Below are 17,160 nucleotides of genomic sequence, written 5' to 3'. Positions count from 1 at the left end.
GGCATAGGCTATAATTTGATTACATACTTATAAAAGGCTAAATTAATCAATTTAAAAATTAGCCCTGATATCTTTAAGCAAATTTGTCCTTTTAAGTTAAATTTCTAATGACTTAAAAATATTGGGAATATAGTTAATTTGATCTATGTTGATAATTACACTAGATATCTATCAAACCTATAGAAAACTAGTGGATAACTCATATCATAAGGTATCCTGGTTTAATTTTTCGCTGGAAGAAAATAATAATTGAGCTCGTATTTAGACTGTCGTGACTCAGATTCTTGTTGCTAACAAAATAAAATCTTAAGCAGTATTTAGAATTAATGAATTACTACGGCATGTAGTCAGATGAGCTGTCTGATTAATTGGCTAACAACAACTTTTATGCAATAATAATTAATATCAGGACTTACAGATAGCTTTTAGTAGAGTTGACTGGAGTAGACGGATTGAGATCTTGTCCGTACGATTGAAATGCAATAAGTGAAAATAAAATAGCTTAAACAACCTTTAAATTGACTTACCTGTTCTATGATATGATTACTTAAATGAATAAAGTAAACAATTATGTCTGTAGCATGCTGATCGCTATGAATCTATTTCTACCATTTTACTTGAACTATTATTCTTAGGCGACTGTCTGCAAGAGAACAATTAAACTCATCAATATATTGTTTACGGGTAAATTCGATTAGCAATAACTAATTGTCTAAGATAACTATAGAATAAGATGGGGATTAATCGTATAATCGATTGTACTAATTTAGTCATAATCAAATTGTAAGGGTTCAATTGCATTATGTCTATCTAATTGTAGTGTAAAGATTGGATGATTACATCCAATCGATACTTGTTATAGCAATTTGATCTTTAGAAATATCACATCGATATACATGTAAAATGATGGGATTATCCGTTATTATTATTGTTACTTTAGAACATTACGGCATAAAATATTAGCTATAAGCTCCGGTAAAAGGAACAGAATTGCAGCATAGGTGGATGCAGTCTGGTTATTGTTTAATTGATTGACATTTAGCAACTATCATCAAAGTTGATATTGAACTTTTCCTCTTATTGTTGACAATGGATTAAATATTCTAAAAGACTTTATAATATCATGATAAATTTTTTTTCATACGTACGTAAGTATCATCATAGCAGCATAGCAAGCAGAAAATGCTGCATTTAAAATGTGGATTAAGTGAACTCATTTACAACTTCAAATTATGATAGATGATTGGCAGTAAATGCAAGATAAATAACTTTACGTACATGTTGATGTAATTTTTTTTACACCTTTTAGTCTGTTGCTTTTATATTAGCTTGGATCGGCGTCGTCTGGTATCTTTTATAATAATCAATGTAAGGTTTAATTGATGAATCTAATACAATATAATTACTTTAACGGCAAATTAGCCTAGGACACCGACAATATTCCATACTGTGCAGTGATTGATAATTGGCGTTAAGCCTCTTTCCTCTTATATAATAGCCCCAACGATACTTAGCCTTTATTTTTCCATTACCATTATCAAATTGAGATATAACACCAGTATTATCAATAAAGACCATTAGGATCCAGTAAAAGTTCAAAATTAATTAAGCAGTTAGGAATGATCATGATTATCGTCGTATGTAAAGTGGAAATACCTTATCTATTAGGGTATGGAAATTAGCAGTATTTTCGGTCTCATCAATAATTTATATTTGAGACCGATCGTAGATATGAATTGTTTTTTTCAATATGTTTTATAAAATTTAATCATAAATGTACACATGAATCAAAGGCCGATTAGTTTGAACAAAGTCAATAAGCAATAAAAAACAATGCTAACTAAATTGAACTTGATTAGACAAAAACTTCAAGTTAATTATTATCCACACTCTATGTGGTAAATTGGATTTCTTATAACTTTCTTTTGTTTATTTCTTAATAAGGGGATAAGCGCCAAGATAATCTCTTTTCTATCATTGTTTTTTGCTTTACTATTTGATTCTTCTATTCCTAGTAATCATGATTGCATCTATTCATGATGAAAAAACAAATTGATTAAAAGTTGTAACAATATCGTGAAAACACTAATAGCTGTCAAATTATTAAATTGATCATGATAGATGATTATTGTCTTCAATTTCGAAGATTTACAAAACGTTCTAATTCATCCTTAATGTCAGAATCAGATTATAAGGGGATTATACGTCATATGATTTTGATTCATCGGTTGTAAATTACTTTAAACATCATTTGATAAATCAGGGGTGTTTGATCATCTAATCATGAATAGATATATTTAAGATGTATTGCAAATGTACACCTGAATTTTAATTAATTTATATCTAACAGAGATAGCAAATTAATATTTCTGTCATGGATAAATCAGGCTCAGCCGCTTTTTAAATAATGCATCAGTGTAACAGTGAAAGGTAACCAATTTAATGCTTATAGGAGAGTGGATTGACAATTAGTTTAGGAAGATAGGATTGACTATCGAATTGCTATTATTTGTTTCGATCCGATGTATTAGGATACATGTGGAGAAGCCTTCAGGGAATGAAGAAATGATAGAATACATGCTTTTGCTGTTTGCAATGAAGATAAGAATATTGAAATAAAGGGAAATAAAATATTGCAGGAGACGAAGAGTTTATCAATATTATATTTATTTTAAGAATAAAAATCTATCGATGAATGCAATTTGGACTCATGTAGAGTTTCATCTCTAACCAAACTGAAAAATGGAATATATTAACTATTTTCGTCATCATTTAGGGAAAATAAATTTATATGACCGACTTTGATCCGGGAAACTTGAATTATGCTAGTAATTGAAATTGATTAGGTGAGTACTGTAGAAATAGGTGAAATACTGCATCTATCATTAACAATGTGATATAAGATGATTCAAAGAAAATTTTATCTAGTATAGTTCAGGTAAAGCGGAAGTTTGAAGATAGGAATAGCAAGTAGGCAATGAAGTCTTGTTATTTTTCTGATTATAACGATTGTATATCGAAATGAATGCAAGCGGGATTCATGCAGAGTGTGTTGAGTTGACAAGGGAATGAAAAATTGAATCATGAATCTCTCCCTATGATGCTTAACTGTAGGAGAAAGAAATCAAAAGAATACAAATTAGATTCTCGTTGAGTGTATTAAGCGATCGAATTATGCATTTAGTCCATAACAGCTTTGATTTAAGACGACCTTGCAAACACAGATAAACGCGTTGCTACTGTCCATGTAAAGGTGATTAATTTTTATTGCAGTCAAAACAGACGTAATGATGAACGCAGACTGGATTCATGCAGCGTGGGCTATATATGGCTGAATTAAGTAAAAAAAAATAGATTATCATAACCCTAAAACCATAATGAATTTAATTATTCTTGAAGAATGGATGATTACCTGATTCTAGAAGTAAAAAAAAATTGCTAGATCGATTTTCATGATGAATTTGTATCAAATACTAAGGTGTGTATCTGGAATGATGATTTAAAGACCTGCGCTGCAAGAAATTGTTATAATAACACCGCTAACATAGAATAATACCATCTTATTTGAAAATACTAGAAAAATAAATTTTGCCATGCCCACCTACGGCAATAGTAAACGGCGGGATAGAAGCAGGGTTGGGTCTATGCAGATTGTAGAGTTCGGGTCTACAATACAATTTGAAATTAGATTGATTTCAACGCTAGACACATTCAAATAGCATCACAGCAATATGGGAGGAAATTATGAGTAATATTGTTAATCAATTTTTGTCATGATGAGTACATTGGTAAACGATTAAATGGACTCTAGATTGTATAATATATTATTTTTCCATGGGTTCGCTTTATTCTTTAATTGGCTGTTGTTATCGATAAAGTTATAAAGCTATTAGATAATTTCAGACACAATAAAATAAAGAATAAAGTAAATTGTTTATTGTTTTGTATGATGTATTGGCTAGCTATACAAGTCGTTGATTGAATGTTGCTGTTATACCATAGAAATTGTATGGTGGTGCTTACTTGTTGCATCGACCATCTAAATTAGTGATATAATGTTGTTTGTTCCCATACTATTCATAACTTGAATAATCTAGTCATAATCTTTAAAATCAAGTTATTGTTTATCTACCTTCAATATAACTCCACTTTTAAATAATTAATAAATGAAGGCAAAAAAGTTGATTTCCATTTATCCTTATTGTAATGAATTCAATTTTTTTATGGTGATATAGAGCTTTACTGAAAGTTTAAAAAAGTTCAAATTATGGAGATGAAAAGTAAAATACTTTCATATAATCAATAAGGAAAATAGTTATTATAGCCACTTGCCAACTATCGTCGCCATGTTGTCTTTAAAATTCATATAAAATTTTAAATGCTTGCTTTTTTCTATTGCTCATTGGTTGAGATATATCATCATGATAAACCAACTAGTCCATTAGTTTTATTTTGATTCATTGTTTTACCTGAACTGTTTGCTATAGCTCTACTACTTTATCGACCACAATTGACGACCACATGCTATGAGTTGGAACATTTACAAGTTAGCAATCGTCGTCACTAATGGCTTTTTTGTTTCCTTTATTGAAATGGTTTTATTCAAGTGCTTTCGCAGTAGGTGTCATTGCACTAGACCGATCTTGTCGACAAGAAAATAGCTCACAGCAGCTGTGCAATTCGATACAATACCAACTTCTCTTTAACATTTTGAATTGTATCCAGAACAGTACCCATGTAAAAAGAATAAAATAATAATTAATTACTGACATAGAAGCTGTCTGTGTAATCTTTTCAACTATTTATATCCATATTATTGAAATTACTGATTCAGGAAGAATGTTACAACACCCATACTTCAAGCAAAGAAGTTGTAGAGAAGAAGAAGGGATTTTTATTATTCGTCAGGATAATAAAACTTTAGTTGCAGACATCGTATTTATAAAGTGATTGCTTGATTGTTCATCCTATTCACTACTTAAATGTGGTCGTGTGCAAGCAATATTCTTATGATAACGATTGCATAAGATCTTTTCTTACTGGAGTAGTGAAAGAAGGGTATCTATCAATCAATTCAAATGCAGTCCGAATGTGTAAACACAATATCGCTTCATGGCTATTACCAGAGATATTGACTTGTGAAGTTTTGCTATCATAAACCAAATAGAATTTTGATTAATAATGCGCTTGCTAACTTAAGTGAATGTTATCTAGTCTTATAGTGATAAACGTAAGCTATAAAGTATTAATTGGTGAACAATTACGGGTTCAACCGTAGATGTCTATTCAAGAATTGTCATCTTGAAGATGATTGTATCATGAGACGATTCTATCATGATGATGCGTTATTTTAATTATTAATAATTTTAATCTTCTCGCCTTCAGATGCAAGCGTATTGATTTAATAATCTGATTTAGTAAAATTACTTGACCAACCTTTAATAGTAAAATAGTTTAACAATATTGTCAAGCTTGCTTCTTATTGAAAATTATAATTTATCACTTTGTAATGAAGACTATTTGACAGTAGTTACAACATGAAATGCAAAGCATCCGTTTCCTTTTCTTTTGATATTAAAAACGGGCTCAAGTAATATAATTCACTGATTGCTGATGACTTTAAAGTCTGTTTACATGCTCAGGCTTTACTTTTTTGCAGCTAGCAGACTAAATATTCGCGTTAGTCAAGCGATTTCACTTTGCATCATATTTTGCGTAAGAAAACTTCGTGCTCCAGTACCGATTGAAGGAAGTCGTGATAGCAGTGATAGTAGTGCTAGTTAATGAAATTACCAAGTAATAAAGAATCTTAGTTAAAATTCATAGAGCACTTTCTCATGTTAAAATATTAGTATGGTTGCATTGAATTTGTCTAAACCGACATTGATAGATAAATTGATGTCCAACGGCAGCATTACTTAAATTGACGAATAGCACCGGTAACAATCTTCCAATCTAAGCTCTACAAAAGTAAACTTTTAAGATTTTTGGTTTTAGATAAGAGCTCCATCCTGAAAAGCTATATTAGTGCTTGCTTCAGTACAGTATTATAATATGCGGTAGAGCAAAAATCACTTTACTGTCTTCTACTGAGGGTGAAATAGGTAGGACAATGTAAGCCTTGAGAAAACTTACTAATCTATCAATCAATAGACTTTCTATTGTTAAATTGAAGCATTTTAGCTAGTTCCCATTCCTTAATCTTTAATTATTTTTTCTAGTGTTTGCTATCTATAGGAGTGTATCCGAAGAACAGCCTGATTTCAAGTAAGCAGACTGTTACTGAAGTAAATTTCAACATCATGGTATTCAAATCATGGATTGGACTCCGGGGTAACAAAATTCGGAGGGGTTATAAACCCTAATTGAAACGGCCTGTTAGTCTATAATTAACGGTAGTTTGATTTAAAATAGATAGGAGGCAATAAATATGTTAATTGAACTCTATTTCGATGACTATCTCGATTATGGCAATGGAAAATGTGGTTGTCATAATTTTTCCCCCTTTAAAAACTTTAGTTATACGAGACTCGGAGCAGTTTCTGAATAAATTGCATAAAATTGCTCACGTAGATTTAGTTGCAACTAATTGAAGCAATCTCGATATAATTAGCGTCGGTTAAACGGCTATATTAGGCTGGCTTAAAATTAAGATTCTTCCTGACTCTAGTTAGATCATCTACTGTTACACGTGCTATGTACACGATAGAATTTTTGCTTTCGGAACTGTGGTCACTAATTCGTAGGACATATTTACTAAAATTGGCTTTTATTAGTGATTATTACTGAACACGGTACAGTATATAATCTTTGTAATTTCGTTGATAGGACTCAGGAAGAGTAAGAAAATAATTCCAATAAAGTACAGTGCATACTGTACGTACAGCATATTCTTGCTTGTAAAATGAAAAGCTGTAAAGTAGGATTTGTCGGTGATATATCAACGTTTCCAGGAAAAGTTTAAAAAAAAATTCTGAATAAAATATCTTTTTCGATATTACTACTACTTCTAACTTAATTCGTTTCTATTACTTGAATTAAGCGAAGCAATTGAACAAGTGACCTATGATCTTATTAAATTAGAGATGAATTTGGGAAATAATTATGAGTTTTATTTTATTTATTCATCAAATATCGGCTAGAAAAAGAATTATCCCTTATTATTGAATATTAATACGTTTGGAAGTGGTTTAGAATAGTTTCAATTCATTCATGACTTTCAATGAGACCTAGCATTTGCTGCCTGTAGTTATCAAACATAACTGTAATACGATATTAGTCGAATATCTCTTTAAATATCTTACTTTTATTAATAAAAAAACTTATGTTTCCTTCAAAGAACTATTTCGACGAATTTTTAAGATGAATGAATTTCATTAAAACAGGTCTTGCATATGATATGCAAGTTTCATTTCTGAGACAGTGTCTATGCTGCCATTCTATATGCATGTACAAGTGCGCTAGTATACGGCCTTATTTTATTAGTTTCAGGGTTTCTTAATTTGTGGGCTACAGTAAGTGAATTATTTCGTTGACTGATTTTTTACGAAAAATCTTCGAGGCCTACCGCCAATATGAGAGACGATACTCTTGAAATCTCAACATTTTAACTTTAGATTTTATGCAAAAATGATTTTAGACTGAGATTTTAAGATAGTATGAGATAGTAAAATCATATGTAGGATTATTAATTCAGTAGACGAAAGAATTTATGTAATGAGGCGATATTTAAGTTATGATATATTTCAGATAATTTTATTTCATTTCTGAATAAATGCTTCATTGACTACCTGAAGGTTAATTCAGATGAATATTATTAATGTTAATATCAACCTCAAGAATTTATATACAACCACTGTAATAAATTCGAAAATTTGCTACTCAAAGAAGATATTTCGAAGAGATTTTGTTATTTAACTACAAGCAAGGGTAATTTCCTAAGTTAAAGTTCTTAGTTAATTATGCTTAACCCAACGTAAATTGAAGATTACTACATCTCCAATAAATTTAAACTACATTTTTCATTTTCTCTTTCTGGTGTAGGAATATGAGGACAAAATTATAAACCAATAGTCGATTTCAATGATAAATTAGGATATAGGGCTGGTTGTCGATCATAATTGTAGGTTAGATATAGAGAATTAAATTAAAATAAGCTATATCGAGCAATAAAGCTCTATCTACAGACATCTTGAATTATCGCTCTTTTGCACCTGCTTAAGCACTTCTACAATATACGTAAAATTAAATAGAAATACAATCATGTAATAATCTATGCTCTGCCATATATAATAGAGGATTAGTATGTTTAATTGTGCTAAATCTATTTATTGGGCTTAGATATTGCCTGCGGCTGTACTTGAAATTACAATAGCTAATGGAACTACGACTGAAATAACTAGGTAAAGCATTATAAGGATAAAATTAATTTCGCCGTACTTTTGATTTTCTTTGATACAGCCATCATTATTTTTATCTGCTGTACAGTTCAGAATGATGTCCATACAAACCAATTAGTTATTTCGACATATATTCTAGTATCTACACAAGTGCAACGAAAAATACTGTTTAGAAAGTCTTCGTAGAAAATATTTGACAGGAGGATGAAATCTCTATTTGCTGATTCCTTTTTTGATGTAATGATGATCAGTATTTATTATGAATTGTATCCTACCAAGCTCAGAAAAACAAATCCTATATTTTTAACAGAATTCTAATAATATTTTAACTTCATCTTATAGAAAGATTTCATACAGATTTTACGCTGAATGGAATTATGAAAACTCATATATTATTATTGAATTATAGCGTTATACTTGCTGAAATACATGCTAAAAATACAATTCACATCGAATAATTTATTCAGGTACTGTAATTAAGTAGTCAGATTTAATTTTATGGCAGATATATCAGTCAGTGCAGCTTATAGGCGATTGATAAATATAGCATGAAACAAAGCCATGCTGATATTACGTAGTTACATTAATCTATTTGAACACTTTGATCTACACAAAATGTTGTCTTTAATGCATTCAATGTGTTTGGGATGAAATTCATTAGTAGATTGGTGAGGAAAAAAAGGATTGAGCTTTTATCAATTTGCATTTTGTTTCAGATTTATCATCTATATGCCAATTAAATTGATGGTAATTCGGAAAAATTTATTGTTACATATCGGATTAAACTAGGTTGTTGAACTAGGGAAAATACAAGTTTGCATTAAATTTAGCCTATGTAAAACATAATTTTAATAAGTTTTAGAACTAAGCAATGCTTTCTTAAGTATTAGACCAACTGTGCTTGCTATGATTTTCTAATTTGTAATATTACATATAGTTAATGGTGGCTTTGTGCTCTAAAGCTTTTTGACGTAAATTTGCTAAGCTAGATCCTTGCCATGAGTCATTAACTGCCACTGATTGATTAATTGGTTGCATCGAAGTTAAGGAAACGCCTTGGTGAGTAGCAGCAGCCAATCTAGGATTGACATATTGCGCGTTTTGGAAAGTGGAAGGCTGTGATGTGAACATGCTAGGTGCTCCATTGACGTTAGAATTATTTTGATTGGAATAATTTTGATGATGATGGAGATTTTGTTGATAGTTTCGTCCACCGGTAGATTGTAGTATGGATTGCTGATGTTGGTTTGGATGTTGAGATAGATGGTTACTAGGCACTTGCAAGGACGAAACAGGTTGTGATGGCGATGTTGTCATTACGGTCGAGTTTAATGTTGGCCAAGGCTCTTCTGAATGATAATTTCCGTAGCTTAGACCTTCGCCCATAACAGAATTATGACTATTAATACTGGGCTGGCCTGATGGCAATGTTGACCCACAGGCAAACAAGTTACCATTCGAGCCAATTTTCTTCTTTTTTTTGTATTTTGCGCGTCTATTTTGAAACCATACCTGCCATTTTAAATTATAATTATTTATCTTTATCAGTATTCTCTCTTTATATTAGATTTATTGATAAGTCTTAATTGCAGCAATTGCATTTACTTCTCTCTTAAAAAGAGTTTTATGTATTATTCGGTTATGAATGCATATTTAAACTCTCTTGAAATTATATCGTAAAGCGTGCCAATAATATTTCTTTTTAATAACTAGTAACTAGTACGTTGGTGTTTTCAAAATTGAGAATTTATGGTAAATTAAAATTATTTTCTTCAGAGGTTGCTAGTTTCTCGATGTCAAATTTGGATATTTTATTGTTAGAATGTAACTATGCTAACCAAAAAATCACGATTACGTATATATTAACAGTATTACAGTTTTAAGAACTGTCGCAAATGCGGGTATAGAATCAGCTTAGCCTATCCATGAAAATATGTCATTAAATATAGTTGTATAATATAAATAAGAATTGAGTTGCTTTATTCGTTGTGGGGGAAACATATGTCTTTGACTTGATAAAGTTTATTGTGCAATTGCTGTAAAGTACGTATAAAAACTCCTAAAATTGCTTCGTTATAGCTAGACAGAATTTGGTTAGGGTTATAACTATTATTGTTTAATAGCGCACTGCAAGTTGTACGCGTAGTGCGCATAATACTATTTCGAACGAAATTTATTGATAATACTTAGGCTTGGTAGTAAATATCTTACATTAAAATTAGTACGCTCCATGATTTCTCTATTTTATACCTATGAAAATAATCATTACTGAAATTAATTTTCGTGGGTACAAATATCTCTGTTAGGGAGCAATCAGAAGTATCTCAATTCAATATCATCTATTCTTCAGCTAGACCCAACAATTGTTAGTATTCTCTGTTAGAGATTTAATACTTTTAAATTTTACTTCAGTCCATTTACATTACTGTATTGTTTAAGAGAGATAGGTAATCAGAAAGACTGTATCTATTTCCTCTTTAATTTTCAGCTAAAATGGCAATGGATGATCACTTTATTAACTTGCTTATTCCGAAAAATGTCAACCATGTAGCATTTGTGAAGTCCGTTAGAAAATAAAAGCTGATAGTAAAGATCCGTAATAACATTATGTAACAATATGCAGATAGAACAACATTTTCTAGATGCATTTACCTTGACTATGAGCAATGCAGCCGATTATAGTTGTTTTCAACTACATATGGGTGAAATCAATAGTGGGCGAGTGTTGGCGAATAACGGCTTTGACATTATGCTACTATTATTGCACTAGTTAATACTGTAGCAATATACGCAAGCAGTAGCCAGATAGAATATTTTATTAAGGACAAAAGGCACTGGTTTTAATTTAGAATAATTTAACAATTCAGATAGGATTAGGATATACGGCATAATGGGAAGGGACTATTGTCATGATCTAATATTTTCAATCTCGTTTTTATCATTGCATGATAACGTACTAAACAATTTCGTGAGCCCCTACAGCATGAGTACATGAGAAATAGCGAAAGCATGAAAGCTAAAACAATTTCAATAAAAATATACAACTGTTACATTGCAAATAATCGATAAGCCTTAACGGTGCAGGTTCTTTAAAATCTCGATTTCACTGATTTATGATGTGATCGCTTTACTAATGACGATTGAACTAGAAATTAACAATTTTTACTGTCGAAAGAAAGCATCGATTCTAGCTTATCCCCGGTATTTCTCATCATTTGCTTACTGTAGTGATATTCGTAATATAAGTACTAATAATATGCAAGTCCAACTATGCTTAAATTTATTTCAGCAGTAGACAGACAGTTTCGTAACGTAGAAAAGGATCGAATTCTCGGTGAGTATTCAATAAAGAGAGTAGCCTGCCTTATTTTCAAAAAGTATGATTTCTCTATTTATTAACTATGGCGAATACTGAATTTAAATCTAAGATTTATGATTAGTTGGCAACAAAAATAATTTATGTGAAGAGGAAAAGCGTTGTATGTTTTGGCAGAAAAATTTGCAGGTCTCATGTAATGTTACTGTAACAGTCGCAATGCATAGCTTTAATGGACTATAACAATCTATTGATGTCTACTTTTTGGGGTGCCTTTCCCAACTTTTGCACATTGTTATATAATCAATTCATTACATCATGGATAAATGTAAAAAAAATTCATTGGCCGAGAAACAGATAAATTGTTGCCGAATAATACAGCGTTTCAGGAGAATACAGCAACCAGGTATGGCGTAGAAAAGCTTTCTGCTATTTTGCTATTATTTGATGCAATAATGCAATTCTCAACATCGATTGGAGATTTATGAAAAGCATTAATTATATTATTAAAAACAAAGAAAACGTATTCGTGACTATAGCATATAGATACAAAACTAAATAACAAAGGATAGCTATGTAGAAAAACTGGACGAAGTAATGCTAGAATTCTTTTAATAACAGAATCGTTGAAGCCGGAGGCCAAAACACTTTAGATGAAATTGAACTCATAGATAGAATAAAATTAATATATGAATTAAAAAATTGCAAATAGCATGAAATCGAAAGTACAAATGATGATCGATCAAATTTTCAATGGAATTAATCCTTAGTAGGGGAAAAAAATTGGTAGCTGATATTATATATCTACAAGAAGATTTATAAACCGGTATACTTGTATAACTGAAATAAGAAGTAAAACTAAAATTAACTAATATCAATCAATACGGCAGAGACATCATATCTACTAGACCTAGATTTATGGATCATTGATCGGACAAAAGAAAGATTAGATGCCATGATAATATTACTGACAGGCATCTTCATTCTTGCATTTTTTGTTATAGACTATTGGAAAGTAGAGCTGTTTCTAATGATGTTTATGCTGAAAATTGCAAAAAATAATTTCCATATCGATATTAGATATTAACAACTGCTCCTAGCGTTATTAATGATAAACAACCCCACAGATTGCTCAGCGGTAAAGTTTCTTAATAATAGTTCTCTATAAATTATAGCGAAGTATTCCTGTAAAAAAATTTATCTCAGAACATAAGGACCTTACAGTATCCGTAACAAATAAAAAATATATAGATACAGGGTTTCTGAAATTGGGAATGCTGGTAGTACATATAAAGTGATCGAGAATAATCATTATATTTATGCAGCTAAATAAACGTGATAAGAAGGAATATTATAGGCTGTTATTAAATATTCTCTATCTAATTCCTAGGTAATGACTCATCTAATAAGTTATCAGGGCAAATATTGACCCTTAACAAGCTAACAAAGAAGATTGATTATTGGAAAAGCAAATTCATTTTAATAATATTCAAGTCTGCCATTTTAGTATTCAACAGGGATTGGAATAATAACATCTTTATAGTTGAGGGTTGTCTTATAAAAACGTGGATTTTTGCATTGAATAAATTTTATAGTAGTTTATTTCTCAATTGTAAAGTTAAAGGTAGTTTAAGTCGTTCAATAATCGTGATACCAATTTACTAATTCAAGAAAACTCTTCAAGTACAGTCAGTAGAGATTTTTTTAAGAATATCTTTTTTCGTAAAAACAATTTATTAGTAAATGATCAGCTAACTAAACGTAATAACTGGTTAAAATCTAATACTGTTTAGAGATAAGGAAAAAAGTCTGAGTTTGTATTCATATGATATAGAATCTATGAATTTCGACGCAGTTCTTTCAGAAGAGTACCGTAGTAGTGCACAATTCGCGTTGACATAATATATCTTTAATGAACTTAAAACCAGAACCTGTTTAATGTTCACCTATAAACAATAATCTTAGGCGGAGATTGTTAATAATAATGTACTCAGGCTTACGCCAACTGTTCCACTCGCATCATTTCTCATTTTTCAGTACCAAAGTGAAGTAAATATCCTCTTAATAGCCTAACATGCGTCATCAGTTAGTATTGGCAATCATCGATCAAGGTTAGGAAGTTGTCATTGCTTTACTTAATTAATGTAGCGGATTAGAATATTATGCAGGATTCAACGAACATTACGGGCATATTTATAAGTGAGTTCAGAGAAAAACTATTAGAAAAAGAAATTGATTTCATTTTTAAGTACCGTAGTTCATAGATTAGATCGATATTTCGGCAGTATTTAAAATTACTTCTACCCAAAATATGGCATATTGTTGTATAATGTAAAGACATGGAGTTTCACTTATACTATCTTGAGACGGTAAAGATTAATTTCTATTCAATCAATGAACCTTAAAGCGGCAGAAAATAAACGTAGCCTCATTAATGTAGCTAAGTTTGAATGTTGATAGTTTAGTTTAAAACTTTGCACACCCAGAATCTAGCTAAAGCAATTCATAAGCTATATTAATTATATAATCACAGGCAGATCCTCCTTACCTGAACTCGTGATTCCGATAATCCGATTCTTAGAGCTAATTCTTCGCGCATAAAAATGTCAGGATAATGAGTTTTGCTGAAACATCTTTCTAATTCGCTTAATTGCCCAGGTGTAAAACGTGTACGATGTCGCTTAGGCTTATTACATTTTTCGTCATCGTTTCCATTGCCGATGCTAGGACTGCTACCCAGGTCATTCTGTTGAGAATTTAAGTCGCTAGTATTATTAGTTTTCATGTCTTCCACTTCTTGGCTATTAACAACGCAAGATCGACCTAATGATATAAATAATATCCATATTAGTTGGTAATTACTATCCTAATTAAATAAAACGATCCATTACTATTTGATGATGTCTGTTAATTTAGATTCATCATGGAAACTTTACATATCTAATTCATGAAATATTAATCATATTTGCTTGCTGATGATGTGAACAAAACGATGGCACAATCAATCGTTTGATAAAGATTTAAAATAATAATCACTGAACAAATAGTATCACTGATGCTTGAATGATCGTTTTCAGCTAGTTGATATTGCTCAAATCAAATTGAACCTTGATTGAACTCAATTTGATGTCATTAATTTTGTAATCAATCTTGTTACTCTGATTTAATATAACTAAAATAATATAAAACACGGCTTACCATTCGTAAATTCTTTATTAGTTGATCTACTGTTTCCGTTCAACATCACTTACTTTAATAAAAATCTAGTAAAAGTCCCAAGTCTTCTAATTTTTGATGGTTGTTCTGCCAAAGTTAAACAACAATTATGACAATATTTCAAGTGGACTCTAATAATATACTGTCTTCTACCATCAAATATCAATCCAACAACAATTCAATGGCATCGCAATAAATTTCAATAGCAATCGATACATGTTGCTTACCCTCAACGTTATAATAACACTTGTATTTACGATTGAAATTTTTTGTCTCATTCAAGTCAATAGCATGTTCAATTGTATTGACAACTATTATTTTGTGAAACATGAATAATTCTCCGCTACCATTTGGCTATTGTAAATCTCTTTGGATTGGATCGATTCCTACTTGCTATTGATAGTCTCTTATTAATTTAGACATGTGCCTCTCTTTCTCTACTTTATTCCATGACAGAAACAGAAATTGTCAGGTGTTATTATGACAAATAGCCGATGCAGTTACTGTAATTAACTCATTCAAGCATTCAATTAAGGCCTTATTTCATTAGTATTTCCAGCGATGTCTCTTTTACTAGCTAAGCTAAAAACAATAGAAGTCATTAGATAATAAAAGAATCACCAATTCAATAGCTCAACAATTGTTTGATAAGATTGGCAATAACAATAACAATTAAGGTAACAATATCCACTTTAATAGTCTAGCAAACTAGGTATAATAGCACACATGTTAGTTATGGATGAATTATTCCATGTGCTGAAAGATTTATGTTATCCTGAGTTATATTGCTAAATTTTCAACCATTTCACTTTCACGTCCAATTGGTTATGTTTCGTATTAAATAATAACCGATCAATTCTTGTTGATTGATGCTCTATCTTGTCAATAACAATCAAGTTGACTGGTCATCAGTAATTAGAAACAGATTTTAAAAAGCCCTTCTTTCTAACTTTGAAAATGCGGCATAAATTTTCCTTGTGGGGTAACGGTCACAATCGTATAGCTGTTATCGTAGGCCTTGATTTTAATATTTTGGGGTGTTGATATAAAATGGAACAAGTCATGAGCAAAATTTTTCAATTATAACTATCTACGTGAAGTAATAATTATTGCTTATTACTTCCATGACCAAATTACTCTATTCAAAGCCATTTATGAGACTGTACTACCGTTGCCAAATAAATGATACTTTCTTTAAACAGATTTGGTTACTGTATTAAACTATGGCGATTCACTAGGATTTAAATCCATTGAATTGAAGTATTACGTCATTGTTGCCATTGCTATTGTCTATATACTGATACCTAATAAGTTACAAGTTCTAGGTATGAATACGATGTTTGTCAAGATGGATAGGTAAAACATTACCTGTAAGAAAAATATGAGACAGAGTAATTGTATTCTCATAGATTTGAAAATCTAAATAGCAAATCAGTTTAGAATTTCAATTTAATTCTATTTTTAAAGTTTCATTGATATAATTAGATAATCAATAATATGAACTAGAAAAAACAACAAACTACCTTGTCAGTAATATTTTGTTTAGTATTTTTATCTACGTTATGCTTCGTAGTCGTTACAAAATTTTAGTAGTACAGCCAAGGTATGCTTCTTTCATGTAATGATATGGTTGAACTTATTTAAAATAAAGCATCCTGAAAGAAAATGTTCGGATTTAAATTAGATAGAAAATAGTCATATTGACTGTTCTATTTGTCGATTGATGTTTACATTAATTCAAGTCAATTATCATTGAAGATTAATTAACATTTCTGAAGTAGTAATTGAATAAATTATCAAATCTGGCTCAAGTGGATCAACACAATTGAAGAATTATACACTTATACTAGATGATCAAGCACAGCTAAATACAATCGTCTGGAATTGACTAGTTGAATTCACAATAGCGGAAACGAAAGCTTTATTAGCATGGACAATAAATATTGACAGATTGACGAAAAGCTTTCAAATGTCTTCATCTTACAGCTGCTTTAATCGAAGCTAAAATACTATCATTTTAATAGTCTAAACATTATTAAAAGCAGCCCATCATGCTGAAATAATACTAAATAATGGAATTTCGTAAGAATATAGCAATTACAGATTTGGTTTGTTCAAGTTTTACCTAAATGCAATCGTTAATAAGATTGTGACTGACAGCTATTTCTTTGTATTAAAAGAACAATTAACAAATTATTAAATACTTAAGAACAAAGCCAAACCTTGATC

The 17,160-nt window shown here is 30.5% G+C and overlaps 1 protein-coding gene across 1 annotated transcript; it reads right to left on the bottom strand.

Annotated features, from left to right (window-relative positions):
* Positions 1-9,869: 9,869 nt before the first annotated feature.
* TRIADDRAFT_9570 (OTP-paired class homeobox protein) lies at positions 9,870-14,398 on the bottom strand (the record flags this gene model as incomplete). The annotated part of the gene is made up of 2 exons (XM_002116379.1): positions 9,870-9,911; positions 14,264-14,398. Coding segments are annotated over 2 exons (177 nt in total), but the record flags the coding sequence as incomplete, so codon positions are not given.
* Positions 14,399-17,160: the final 2,762 nt, after the last annotated feature.

This window comes from Trichoplax adhaerens, genomic scaffold (assembly GCF_000150275.1).
Source record: "Trichoplax adhaerens TRIADscaffold_15 genomic scaffold, whole genome shotgun sequence".
NCBI lineage: Eukaryota > Metazoa > Placozoa > Uniplacotomia > Trichoplacea > Trichoplacidae > Trichoplax > Trichoplax adhaerens.
The sequence above is the reverse complement of the archived record's forward strand: the minus strand, read 5'-3'. Positions and strand labels throughout refer to the sequence as shown.